Here is a 14,987-nt window from a genome sequence, read left to right on the forward strand (position 1 = left end):
GCGTATAACATATAAGTCAGCGTTACCAACACACGTTTCTCATTAATATCGAACAATAGAGAGAGGGGATTTTCAACATCAGACGTCCCTCCCCCCCCCTCGTGTCTGAGTAGAAACTTCCAGAATAAACGACCCGCATAATTAGCAACGGATTCGAACAACAAACTACGTTTTATAAGAACCCTAGTTAAAGCGTTGAACCCAGTGCCGTATTTAGTGACCATAATTACTGTATTCGAAGGCATAAATCTATAATATCAATCGTAATTTATATTGGAGAAATTCCTAGGTAAAAGATTTTGTTTTAATATTACCAAAATTTCTGCCTGACAGTTTACGGACGCAGCCTTAAATCGCAATGTTGCATAATTATCGCATATTTAGTCGCCGATTGTTAAGAGCTTTTATTTAGTAATATAACCGTAGAGCTCAGACTTCTACGCTGAATCAGGGAAATTCAGGCACAGCGTAGTTCCAGCGATAAGAGTAAATGCAGCGCGTGAAAAGGGGGCCCAGACTCCTTATCTGCGTATGGGCCCAGGATATCTAAGTCCGGCCCTGGTTGAACCTCGAGAATTTCGCGGGAAAATAAAAGGTCTAAAATTGTCGAAAGACATCCCCGAAAATGTTGTATTTAATCCCAGGAACACGCGTTAACATTTACTAGTTGGTACACTTTCCAAAAGGACGAAAAGCCTACCTCAGCCACTGCCTCTTTCAAAACACTGTTTATTTAATCCGATAGCTACGGCTAAAGTCATTTGGGATTCTTAAATTCCCGGGCGTCGGAGTCGGCGTTTCGGTCCACACGCCACACCGACGACGCAAATCTAATCCGCGCAGTCTTTACCTTCGTATCAGCGCTCCATTAAAACGCGTCTTCACCCGATTCGCGTCTTTCCAGTTTCGATTTCTACCGGAGCAGAACGGTATAGCTGTCTCTCTCTCTCCAGGCGTTTAACTTTAAACACATTTCCTCGACGGGCGAAGCTTTCAGCGGAGTATTTTAGACCCGTCGAATAAGTGGAGTCAAATTACTGGCTTTGATATCTTCGGGGTGCAGGCGGAAATCGGCCTTCGGGGATGCGGAGGTGGGCTAGTGCTCCGAAAAACACAATCTTAAAGGCTCTAGAATTAAATTATACAATTGTAGGAATGGTGTTTGAAGAATGAAAAAGTTTACCTTTTTCCGAAGAAAGTTTAAAAGGCTTTAACTTCGTTCTAGTAGTTTTATCAGAAGTTTATAATGTTTGGAGTGGCTAGCGTTTCGACTCGCAGCAAGAGGAGTCGATCCCAACTTGTGGCACTGGGTGAAAACTCGAAACTACTCCCGCGTTGAGTTTGCAAGTTCTCTCCCCCACTGGCTAGAGGGGTTTCCCCCCGAGTTTTTCATTTTCGTCTTTCCATAAAAACTCGTTGAGGTTAACGGTAATAGTTAGTGTAGGCATGAAGTGCTTGCTACCACCCTTCTACGCCTATTTAAAGGCATTATAAGTCGCTAGATGACTTGAGCTTAAATTGGTGCCTTTAGTATTAGCCTAGCTGATTATTATTATTAGGTCATTTAAATGAAATACGTGCCGTCGCAGGTTCGATGAAGCAGAGGCGTACCTATAGGGGCAGAGGGATCATGGTAAACCGGGCACCACTCTAGGATGCTTTTGTAGGGGCGCCAAAAGGCCCAAAATTATTCCAACTTTATACGTTGCTTATATTCAAATGTTCCTAAAGGTCTTTTAGATGCGTTTGTCATTTCGAATTAATGCTAGCGTAGAACTTCGTTTTTAATGATCTTAAACACCGAACACTGTCAAAGGACGAACTCATCTGGATTTCGTTGGGAATTTTACCAGTATATAATTATCAATAGAACAGAACCAACGACGTAATAAGTAAGGGATAAATGAATATTTATTCCTAATTTATTTTATTAATGACATACATCGGGGGTGCCATATGAAAATTTTGAGCAGGACCCCAAAACCCATCGGTACACCACTGCAATGAAGATACCGTTGGCTGTCAATTTACGCTGCGTAGGGATATGTACTTATTTAACTACTAAATTTTATCTATTAAATAGTTTTAGATACTCGCTATATGATGAATTTCTCCCCACACTACTTTTTCTACCGAATCGTATTTTGAAATTTACGAAGGTCATACTTATCTCGTAAAAGAGATATTATACGCTTCTGTTCTCACTTGACGTTACCTAGTGGAAGGCTAGCGTTACGCAGCCTCCCAATTACACCCTTACTTCGAGCTAAGACCGCCATCTTAACCTAATTTATCGCGAAACCTTCGTTTTGTTTTAAGGATGGTTAACGTAGATGCGAGGGCTGTACTCACCCCAAAAACAGAGGGATGCTAAATCAACCAAGCGTTAAAATAAGGGTGGTTCCCTATTTAGTATACATATCCGGTAAGGAAAGGGAATCCATCCGGGCCTTAATTCGCTAATTCGATAATTCTAATTAGGCTAATGCGACGGCCGATTTACACGCAGAAGCAATCGGTCCAATAGAGAAGGGTGTATACCCACGTTATCACCTAATACTAAGGGAAGTGGAAAACCAAGGGACCGACTCGCGCTAGCAACAGTGTCAGATTATGTCCGAGTTTAACTGGTCCTTGAAAGTGCCTACTGTTTTACAAGAAATAACGAGAAATTTAATCAAGATGGCGGCAATGGCTTAAAGCTGAACTATACAATATAAAGAAATACCGTGCTAGGTATTATTCCCTCGAAACATGCACAGTCCCGATCAAACGTTTCTGGCCGTTTTCTTTTGGCAGCCATTTTGTTTATATTTTAGGTAGAGAACCAACTGGGGGCTTTTTGGAAAGAATACCTCCACGAAAATAATTTGCAGTGACAAATAAGGTGCTAGCACCATTTGGGCGTGATCAAAGCCGGAAAAATAAAAACCCCTCTAAAAAGAAGTAACGAAAACAAGAATAAATTATATCGTGTCTATGCTTGTTCGGTGCGTGTTCACACTCAGAAACCAAATCTAGTTCCATTTTTCAAATCGTATTCGCACTTTTAAAGTTATTGAAGAAATAGTTAGCATAAAAAACATGAAAATTAACCCTAATTTTATTTTTAAGTGAAACAAAATCACTTAAAAATTAAATTAGGGTTAATTTTCATGTTTTTCGTCATCAGGTACAAAATACGTTTCTTGAGAAAATAAAAATAATACGGATTAAATGTTTTTAACTAAAGTAGCATAATATCTATAAGTATGACAATTATAGAACATAGCCGAAATGATTTTCAGAGTTATTGCGAAATCAAGGTTTAGAACAACACAGAGCCCCCTAGTGTCTAAATATAGCCAAGGCGAAATATACTACTAACAAGGGCAATAATATACTTCTACCAAGGACGATAATATACTACTCAGTTTGGTTGCAGCTTGCAAGTCCAAGTAGGAGCTCAGTGAGAAAGTCAGTATCGAAAAAAGGTTCGGTAAGTAAATAAGCATTAAGACCGAGGGCTCGGACATTTACCAAAATCCCGTACACTTTGTCTAGAATCGCAAAATCTTTTAACTCTCTCTATGGTAAATTAACATTGAAATCCCAAAATCACTTCAAAAGGTAATGATAAAATCGCCAAAATCTCTACGAAATCCCGAAATCCCGTACAAAATAATGGCAAGTGTACGACCCCTCGATTAAGACAAAATGAAGTGTCATACTTATGGTTATTTTGTTACTTATGTTTTATGTATTGTACGGAACAAAATTTACTAAGATTACACTTTTAGACCAGGAAATGATATATGTATACACTAATTCGAATGTCTAAAGACTAAGATGACCCTGATGGTTCACATAGGAACGGGCGGAGTTTACAACCGAGATTTTCGCTCGCGACGATAGTCTTATATTCGATGTAGTTTCTCCAGGCGCATTCGCATTAATATTTCAATGGAAAACATATATTATAAATACTAAAATTTCGTTCCATGGTCGATATAACTTAAAGTAAAATTTAATAAAAGTTCTGCTAATACATGGAGGTTAATAAAATAAAATAAAATTTATTATTGGTAGCTTTCGGACCCCCATATATATTTTCCTTGAAAGAAGAAGCCGGCCCGTACCCAACCACCAAAACTCGGGGAGCTCAAATTATTTTTGGGTGCTCCAATGCCTTGAAACAGCGTTTAAAACTAGTAGTTTTAGTGTTGGTAATAAAATGCGGAAAAAATTGCGGAAAATTTTCCGCAAATCGGAAAAATTAAAAATTGAAACATAAATTACTTTTTAAGGGTTTTTTTTTATTTTTTACTTTTTATCGACATAAAATTAGTATTTGGAAAATATTATTTTCCTTATGCGCTACGTAATAGTGCCCTCTACCGGTGACCAAAATTAGTATTTGGAAAATATTATTTTCTTTATGCGCTACGTAATAGTGCCATCTATCGGTGACCAAAATTAGTATTTGGAAAATATTATTTTCTTTATGATCTACGTTATTAGGCTTTTTATCGACATAAAATGTCTAATAACAGTAAACATACTACAAAACATTAATATTTTTACATTGTTAAACAGTTTAAAGCTAGCCTAGAGGTTTAGTTTTACTTTTAGGTTCGAAAAAATGAGGTGAAAATGCCGCTTTATTTAAATTTGCAAACAATATTAGACTAATCATGGAATGAAAACTTTTTTTTATTTGATTTCGGAAAAATACGGAAAGGTTTCCGGAAAAAAGGCTTCGGCCATTTTCCGGAAAATTTTCCGACTTACAACACTAGGTAGTTTATTTAAAGTTGATCACACTAGCCTTTAAAACAACTAGACGATCTGCTAATAGTTTTTTAACATAGTAGGATAAACGACGATGAAATAGTAAGCTTGAACTGCAGTCCTATGGACGTTTTACCATTGCTATAGTATCGTCCAATCACTTTTCTATTTTTCGTGTATCCTATTGTAGCCCCCAAATACCAAGGAAATGTTATGCTATATCTGTCGAAACACGTTTGATTGGCTGGTTCAATATTTCTTTAATTGAGAGACCGTCGCGTATTTAGCATTTTTTGATGGATTGTTGACCTTCGGTGCGTTACTCGAGCTTGGAAGAAACCTTTTTCTTTTCCCATTAATTTATATAGTTAAAATATCATAAACTAAAATGTTATGACATATTTAATTTTATATTAATTAAATATTGTTATATAAAGCATGTAATTTTTGTGGTTTCATAACATTTCGCATTATATTGCCGAAATTTTTATAGTTTTGTTTTCAATATTTCCTAAACGCGCGAAAATCAAATTATTCAAAACTATAGTAAAAACAGGTTGGAGATGCTCAAGTATTCATTTAAGGGCGCTGAACTCCACTTTACTCTAGGGCTATCCACATTATTAGGCTTAATCTACCGCGTTCTTTTTTCCAATACTAATTTTGGTCACCGATAGATGGCACTATTACGTAGCGCATAAAGAAAATAATATTTTCCAAATACTAATTTTGGTCACCGATAGATGGCACTATTACGTAGCGCATAAAGAAAAGAATATTTTCCAAATACTAATTTTGGTCACCGATAGATGGCACTATTACGTAGCGCATAAAGAAAATAATATTTTCCAAATACTAATTTTGGTCACCGATTGATGGCACTATTATATAGGGCATCCAGAAATTATGGGTCTGCTAGTTGTCTCTTCCGTGTTCTTCCCACGTAAGGTATCCGTATTTCATATATCTATGGTTCCAACGCTCTTTTCTAGAGATAATGCGATTTGAATCGAGTTATTACGCGTTTTAGCGTAAGCAACCACGGCGAATGTAGAGATTGACTGTTGTATATACGGTTCATTTTGAAGCCCTACCTTGGCCGTTTGAATGGCCATTTTGGGTGGACCTTTAGATGGTAAATTAGCGAGGCAGCTCACCGTCTTTTAGCGCGGGCCCTCGGCTAATTTGGACTCGGTCTAGCGTTAAAAACAAAACCTTCTCTGGACTAGACTTTTACGCCTTCACGACTCCATAAGGAGCTTGAACGATAAATTTGCTTAAGATGTGGCGGAGGGGACACAAAGGTGGGGCGTTACTGAGGGATGGGTGGTGACATTAGCCATTCGCGTTAGAGATGATGACCTCACGTGAAATCTACCTACATAAAAATGCTGGCGGTTAGTTGGTAATCTGGGTTAGAAGGATACGCGGTAGACTTTACCGCATCCCCGTTTAAGTTTAAACTACGACTTTATAATGATCCTTCGCTAGGATCATCAAGGAAAACACGGTATACCAAAAATCTCCATTTTCTTCTCGTAAAAATAAAAACAACGAAATTGAAATTATTTTTAGCAGGAAGGAGACGAGGTGGTCGTATGACGCGCCGACGTAAATCTCTTTTTAAGCAACCTCAACACAAGGACGTCATTTGGGTGGGGCAATAACTATTTCGATTAAAAATCCAAAAAATATTAAATTTCCGCGGAGCTCAAGTTCTGCCCCCTCAACCTCAAGTTAATTAAGTTGATCCGATCAACTAGTTTAAAATACGTCTAAATTTGAGCCTAATCCCACCAGTTGAAACAATGGACTGTGATTGTAAAATACGGATACATGGATATAACTTCTATGGCTTTTTTTTTTCGAACGCAAACATTATTTAAGTTTTGTAAAAAGAGGATAAAAAGAAATTACGACTAAGCACTTCTCCTTTCTGGTAGTAGATGCCGCCTCAATCACTGCGCTTGCGCAGAGAGTATTACTGACTCTTTGTATTAAGGAATTTACTGATTTGACCAATTAGGAAAATGACCTAATTAGTAATAATTGTTGATATGGGTGGCCTCTAAAAATCATCTATTATTCCATAGATATACTCATAAGTCTATAATATTATTTCAAATAAGTGTGTCAGTACCCAATCTTTCTCGAGAGCCATTTTTAGAATGACCACACATTTTTGGTGGACTTCAGACTGCGTCATTACGGTTAATATGTACTCTTGGCCTTATCGCGACGAAGCGTAAGAACGGCGCGTTATTATATGAATTTCAGTTGCTTATTGTCCTCTCTAGAGGCGCTTATCTCTTTGGGTATACGCCGTCAATTTGACGTAACTCCACACATAGCTATCAGAAATTATTTCGATGAAATACAATCATAGTTAAATGGTTTAGTTCTTAGGAAAAAGGCTTATAGCGAGACACCATAGCGAGACCAACTATATTGCTGATTTGACAGCGAGCTGTTGTATATTTCTTAAAAACCATACTTATAAGATCAATACATAGACTTAATAGCTTACTAGGCCTCGGCTTTCTTTGGATCCTATAAATGTAAAAAGAGAAACGAAATCGTCTAGGTCTAGACAACAGAATAGACAGATCGGCCAGCGGGTTAGGGGAGAAACAAAATTGACCACAATTACCATTATAGGCATCTTGTTCCGGGTTGGAAAAGTTAGGGATGTCGCGGAGGGGAATGGATGCGATGGGATGGGGAAGATCAAAGGAAACATTAGGCAACCTGATCCACTTTTTTTCTTCACTCTTGACATATCTCGCTTTTAGAGGAAAAGCTCGGAGGAGAACGTGACTTGGTCGAGCGAAAATGATGTCCCGCAGCCGTCGTCCGAAGACCCGATTGAGGAGGACCTGGAGCGCGAAGCGGCCAGAGCCAGAAACAGGCTCGTCAATCCTCTCCAAGACGAGGCGTCGGATCAAGAGGACCGGGAAGACGGAGAGGGGAGAAAGAAAAACGACTCTCCAATAGCGCGAGAAGAGGCTTCGTTCTCGTCATCGATTAGGGAGGAGGAACCGCTGATGCCGGTGATGGTCTATTTCCACGGCGGCTCCTACCAAATGAGTGGTGGCAGATTCTACCCAGGAGAATGGCTCACCTGGATGGGAGGCGTCGTCGTGGTCACGCTCAATTATCGACTCGGACCCTTCGGTAAGGCAAAAGAAAAAAAATAATTAAAGGGGAATTGTCACCAAAACAAAAATTTACGAGTTTTTTTTACAGAATGATAGAAAATATATTAATGATTATGTTCCTGAAATTTTATAGTTATTGGAAAAGTATTTAAAAAGTTACGCTACTTTTTCCTCAAACTAAACGGCTCCAAAATTTCAGAAATCGCGGTTGAACCTACGTGCAGCGCCAAAAGAGTGAAGCGGCAAAAATTTGAGAAAGGGCGGCGTGTAAGGCATTTTAAAAACACGATAAACTATAAAAAAATACAATCTACGAATATAACTCGGTTAAAAAGCCAAGGAGAATGTCGTAGCAGACGACAGTTCCGACCGAAAAACGATAAAACCGGGAAAATTATATTTCGTTCACGAGATGGCGCTGCAGGTAGGTTCAACCAAGCGGTTCTGAGATTCTCGAGTCGGGGTGATAAAACACGAAATTTGGTTGCTAATAATAAATCAAATACTGGAAATATTAACATGGAATTTTTTGTATAACCATTTTCGGACGTCTTCTATCCATTTAAATGGTTTTTAACCAATTTTAGGGTGGTGACAATTGACCTTTAACGAAAAATAATCTTACTGAAAAGATCCCTATATATCTATTATTAGCCTACTGACCCCTGTAAAAGTGTTTTAGTAGCGGTACACTGTTGCCCAGGGTAAAGCCGACATACCTATTTCAAAGGATCTTACACTCGGCGGAAAATACGACGCAATCACGGCGATCAAGCTCGACCGGAAAATTGCTTCGCATTAGTTTTACGACTGACCCTCAATTTTCCTTTAGAACTGCTTTTCATTTAGGGAAAATCGCTGCGGTTGTGAACGTCAACTTCTAAACCCCTCATTAAGCTGGTTTCCCACTCGACGGAAAATTAGCAGCGTAAAGTTGAACGTTAGCGGTATATCGAATGGGAATCAATTTTCAGCTCGACGTTTATTATCGTCTTTCCGGCATATTTTCCGTCGAGTGTGAAACCAGCTTTAGACCTAAAACTATTTTCTTGGTCAACGTTCTCCATCGCCTTTAATATGATATTGCACTCAACGGAAAATTAGCTGCGTAAAATTGGACATCGTTGGTAAATCGAATGATAAACAATTTTACCGTCATGTACGAAACCAGAATAATAAAATATGCACGATTTTTACATAAAGTCTACCCCGTTTTTTGGCAATCCTAAAATCGTGCGAAATAAATTATGGTAATACTTAATAACATATAATATTATTTTGCAATTCAATTAATATGCGCTTTTTATTCATTTAAATTTTTCCAAAAGGCGTCGAAGCGAAAAATCTCGAATAAGCCTAATGCTTGGTCCCAAAGTTGACTTACTCGCCGTTATACGCGCTAGTGGAAACCAGCGGTACGTCAAGTGGATAAGATATTTTCCTTATTATAAGAAACGGTTTAGCAAGAAAAATTCTTATTATAAGATTTTGCGAGTTTTGCGTCAAGTTGAAAAGATCGCGAAGTTCCAAAAAAATGGCGGCTCTGTCAGAGCATGGATGTAGAAAGTAATTGACGCCTTTTAAAATTCATTTTGCGCGTGAAAATACCTCTACATGTTATGGTCAAAAAAGCACGCAAAGAAGTCTGTGTGCCCAAGACATGTACCGGTAGTGTCGCGCGCTAAAAATCCGTCAATTAATTAATCCTTGTCATCAAATGCTATTTCATAAATAGTACGCCGAAATGTTGATTTAATATTATAAAAGCCTCGAAGAACAATTAAGATATATTTACCATTCAAAATTCGCTGAAATTCTTCGGCAAGAACTTTAGATTTACAAATTATTCCCGTATCATCGTCTTTGAGGTCTATGTTAAATAATTCACCGCCATTCGACGCCATTTTGAATTCTTATTTAAAACTACCTCTAAAGCGATCTTACTAATCTTGTAAGATCTCTGAGGTTTTTTTTAAAAACCGTCAAGTTCGCGAGATCACAAGAAATCTTACATTTCTTGCAAGAAATATTATCAACTTGACGTATCCCAAGGTTAAGAAATGTCATGACCATGCCATGTCGCAAAAATTATCCGTTAGGCCTAACACGAGTTTTTCCCGTCCGTTATTCATCCAAGCTTTTACCATAGCGGAGCTTTTACCATAGCGGAGCTTTTGCCGTTTTACAAGGACCATATATATGCATTCTCGTGAAACTTTGAAAGGGTTTTATTGAAGCGCCTATTTAAAGAATAATAATTATTTTTTATCAAGGAGACCACTGGGAAATTAAGTACATTTTTAACTTTGCTAGCCGATAAATATATTTCTAACAAACGTGCAAAAAGTCTATGGATAAATCTGATAAAATGTATTTTACAATAAAGTTTATAGTTTCGCGTTAGGCCTATACGAAAATATCATGATTGATAAACCTATTAATCGGACTTTTGGTCATTTTTTACGCAATCTTTCGGACCTTTAAACACGAACTCGTCCGTTACGAATATACTTCAGCCAGCCACAGTTCGCGGATGATAAATCTGAAGCGCTTAAACTTGTAATTACTGTTCACACGCGACTAAAAAGAGTGAAAGACAAACTATATATATCGGGTAAAAATTCCACAGCCGGGGCAAAAACGTTTTAAACGGCCCTCGTAATAAATCACGAAGAAGTGAAAAGATAAAAAACTCGAAACATGGCTCACGAAAGTGCCCAGTAATATGGTCTTTCGCAACTTCGCACGACTCCTTTTTAGTTCGGCGCGTCATAGATTCCGCCGGAATTATACCCCAATAATAATTACGTTGTTTGTGACGTCGCCGTCGGGTCCCTCTATCCAATGGGGCTGAATGTTAAATATAAAAGGTAATTTTAGAATTTTAAATATAAAAGGTAATTTTAGAATTTTAAAAATAAAAGGTAATTTTAGAATTTTAAATATAAAAGGTAATTTTAAATATAAAAGGTAATTTTAGAATTTTAAATATAAAGGTAATTTTAAATATAAAAGGTAATTTTAGAATTTTAAATATAAAAGGTAATTTTAGAATTTTAAATATAAAAGGTAATTTAAGAATTTTAAATATAAAAGGTAATTTTAGAATTTTAAATATAAAAGGTAATTTTAGAATTTTAAATATAAAAGGTAATTTTAGAATGTTAAATATAAAAGGTAATTTTAGAATGTTAAATATAAAAGGTAATTTTAAAATTTTAAATATAAAAGGTAATTTTAGAATTTTAAATATAAAAGGTAATTTTAGAATTTAAATATAAAGGTAATTTTAGAATTTAAATATAAAGGTAATTTTAGAATTTTAAATATAAAGGTAATTTTAGAATTTTAAATATAAAGGGTAATTTTAGAATTTTAAATATAAAGGTAATTTTAGAATTTTAAATATAAAAGGTAATTTTAGAATTTTAAATATAAAAGGTAATTTTAAATATAAAAGGTAATTTTAAAATTTTAAATATAAAAGGTAATTTTAGAATGTTAAATATAAAGGTAATTTTAGAATTTTAATATTTAATTAAAATTAGGAATTAAATTAATATTTAATTAAAATTAAGAATTAAATTAATATTGAACTAAAATTAAGAATTAAATTAAAATTAAGAATTAAATTAAAATTAAGAATTAAATTAAAATTAAGAATTAAATTAAAATTAAGAATTAAATTAAAATTAAGAATTAAATTAAAATTAAGAATTAAATTAAAATTAAGAATTAAATTAAAATTAAGAATTAAATTAAAATTAAGAATTAAATTAAAATTAAGAATTAAATTAAAATTAAGAATTAAATTAAAATTAAGAATTAAATTAAAATTAAGAATTAAATTAAAATTAAATTAATATTTAATTAAAATTAAGAATTAAATTAAAATTAAATTAATATTTAATTAAAATTAAGAATTAAATTAAAATTAAATTAATATTTAATTAAAATTAAGAATTAAATTAAAATTAAATTAATATTTAATTAAAATTAAGAATTAAATTAAAATTAAATTAATATTTAATTAAAATTAAGAATTAAATTAAAATTAAATTAATATTTAATTAAAATTAAGAATTAAATTATTATTTCATTAACATTCAGAATTAAATTAATATTAAGAATTAAAAATTATAATTAAAATGAATTAATTTCAATTAATATTTCAATTAATTTTATTTAATTAGTATTTCAATTCATTTTATTTAATTATTTTTCAATTAATTTTATTTAATTATTTTTCAATTAATTTTTATTTAATTATTTTTCAATTAATTTTATTTCATTATTTTTCAATTAATTTCATTTAATTAATTTTTAAAATAATTTAATTTAATTAATATTAAATTATTATTATTGCGCTTTTCTCGTCAGTTCGGTTTCACGAGTAGAAGAAAGAGCCCGACTATATTTGGACTTTTGGAAACTTGTTTTAAGCAATAGCGGGCCACTTTGGCTATATTTATCCGTTTAGCTCTTACTTCAGTGTATTCCCTAATATTAATTCCTGGCCCCTCGTTTAAATACGTGATATACGATAGATCAGTTCACGTTTAAAAAGCCGCTGAAAGAATTCCATTCCTTTTTTTTGGGTGTCGCGTGACGTTTTTGGGGAGGATGGGCCTCCGCTAAATCTTTTCTTTTCCTTCCAATCGACTAAAAAAGCGGCTTCCTTTGAAGCGTCGTCGTGGAAACCGAGTTAAAACGATCCCAGTATTCGTACTCGGCGTTTTTTCATCGCATCCTTGGGAAGAAAGCGCCCCGGGGGTTAGCTCGTAGTAAAGATAAAGGGTAACATTTGAATCTTCGCGGGTTAGGAGAAATAGCGGTTGACCGGCGAAGCTGAAATCTTGAAATTTAGACGTTCGTTGGGTCGAGTTAAGGGAAGGAAGCGGAATCAAGGAGTGCAGTAACTTATTGGACGGTCAGAGAATACCAGTGAAGCGATACTCTCTTCGGCAAAGAGAAAAAAACAGTGGGCTTTTCAAACCACTTTCGTTCAATGTCGGGAAACGAACGAATTGCAGGGGGACACATCTTGGCTAACAATAGGAGACAGAAACTAAGGTTCCTGCAAAAAAAAAAGGACACAGAAACCAATTTATCTTCTTTTAGACCTTTGTCTAAGAGACTAAAAATTGCACCCGAAAATCTTCATCGCGTTGTAAATTAAAATTTCTCAATGTAGCATTAATCAAAATTTGGCATTGAAAATAATTCGCATTTTCTAATATGTTTTTAACAGCGAAAGTATTGTATTGTCATTACAATATTGCCTTTCTAAATATAATTAATATATTTTTAAAAATAATGAAGTAATTAAATGTTTAGTGAAATGAAATTTGCAAAAACCAAAATTTATTCTTCAGTTAGAAAATCCTTTTGAAAGTTGAATTTTCTTCTGGCACGAATTGGAAAGGTGTGAGATTCAATCACGTTGGTAGACTTCAGATTTAGGGAAAATTTTCCGCAAATCAGAAAAATAAAAATTGAAAACTAATATTTATTTTTCATGGTTTTTATTCAAGACTAGTTTAGAGGTTTAGTTTAACTTTTGGATTCGACAAAATGAGCCGAAAATGCCGCTAATTTAAGTTTTTGAACAATATTAGGCGGAAAATTTTCCGACTTATAACTCTAAAAAATATTGTAATAAATATTCGTTAGCAAAAAACTTGTAAAGTATAGTAACTAAATTTTTAGATTTATAACATTTACACATTCCAAGATTTATTTCATTAGATCTGAAAATCGCAAACCCCAATTCCAGACTAGGCCTTGTTCCAAAATATCAACAATGTATATTTTTCTACTTAGAGAAGATTTTTGGTAGTAGGAAAGAGCTCATTCTTTGAGCATGACGGGGAATCAGGGGCGTAGGAACCGGGAGGGGCAGGGGGGCAATGCCCCTCCCTAGAATTTTGCTGGGAGGGGCAACTAATGTTATTGCCCCCTCCAACCTTTGGTCAGTTGAGATCTTCAAAAGACTCAAATTATCATTTTAAAAGCATATACAATTTATAGAACCTCAACTGTGTTTAAATTTCAGTCTTTTCCCGCCAAATTACATAGTAGTAACAAGTACACATGCATTCGGAGAAGCTACACTCCATTAAAAATTAAAAACCATTCTCCAGACCCCTTTTCGTTTATCTTTGCCCCCTCCAACTTCTAGAACGTTCCTACGCCCCTGCGGGGAATAGAGAGGTTAAGCAGGACTCTTTAGAAGTTTGAACAACGTTGGAAGTATCTAGACGTTCGTAAAATTAAATTATTTAAAATCTGTTAAGCGTGCTTTTACTTTGACTGCTAAAGAAAACATGTACAGTTACAACAGAATTTTAACACATTTTATAAATATTTAATAAACCCGAGTACACGACGAAAATAAAAACTTGTTTAAGCAATCTTAAAACGCGCCTTTTGTATGGTTGTTAGCATTGTCTAATGACAAACATTGGTTTTCGTGTACCCTGCTTTACTTTCAATGGGTCTTCGTAGTCCAATTTCGCCTATAAAATACGAGGCTTAGGAACATTTCAATTCAAAGCAGTATTTACGATTACTAAAACGCACGTGGCTAGAAAAGGAACAATCTGCCATAATTATCTCTCGATTTGACGAGCAGGAAAGATGTAATATTCTGTATTTTTATTTAAAAGCTATAAATATTATAGTACCTACGTGTCACATTAGCTCGATAGAAATATGGCGTCGTGACGTCGTCTTCAAGCTATAAAAGGTTCCAACTCTAATGATGTATATATAAATACATTTTGATTAAAATCTAATTTTAGCAAAACTAACATATTTGCGTTTTAATATTTTTGTACCAATTTTGTTTTTTTTTGGTTTCCAATTGAACGAAATTTTTATCTACAAAGAAAATATTCATTTCATATCGCGTAGGAATATGAAAAAATATTTCATAAAATAAAAAAAAATTGAACGGTAATACTAGCGTAAAGCAATTTTATACAATGTTTTAAAAACAACAAAAGGTTTCCTGCAACGAACGAATAAATTTTTTCAAACGTATTGAGTTCCTATATA

At 34.5% G+C, this 14,987-nt stretch overlaps 1 protein-coding gene across 1 annotated transcript in view; it reads left to right on the forward strand.

The window, feature by feature from the left end:
* LOC149936228 (fatty acyl-CoA hydrolase precursor, medium chain-like) overlaps positions 1 to 14,987 on the forward strand; it is a 64,368-nt gene that overhangs the window by 20,456 nt on the left and 28,925 nt on the right. The window contains exon 3 of the mRNA XM_090152973.1: positions 7,563 to 7,944. Within this exon, the coding sequence (XP_090009099.1) occupies positions 7,563 to 7,944 (382 nt within the window). The remainder of the gene's footprint in view (positions 1 to 7,562; positions 7,945 to 14,987) is intronic.

This window comes from Leiobunum rupestre, chromosome 7 (assembly GCF_980474605.1).
Source record: "Leiobunum rupestre chromosome 7, qqLeiRupe1.1.hap1, whole genome shotgun sequence".
In the NCBI taxonomy this organism is placed as follows: domain Eukaryota; kingdom Metazoa; phylum Arthropoda; class Arachnida; order Opiliones; family Sclerosomatidae; genus Leiobunum; species Leiobunum rupestre.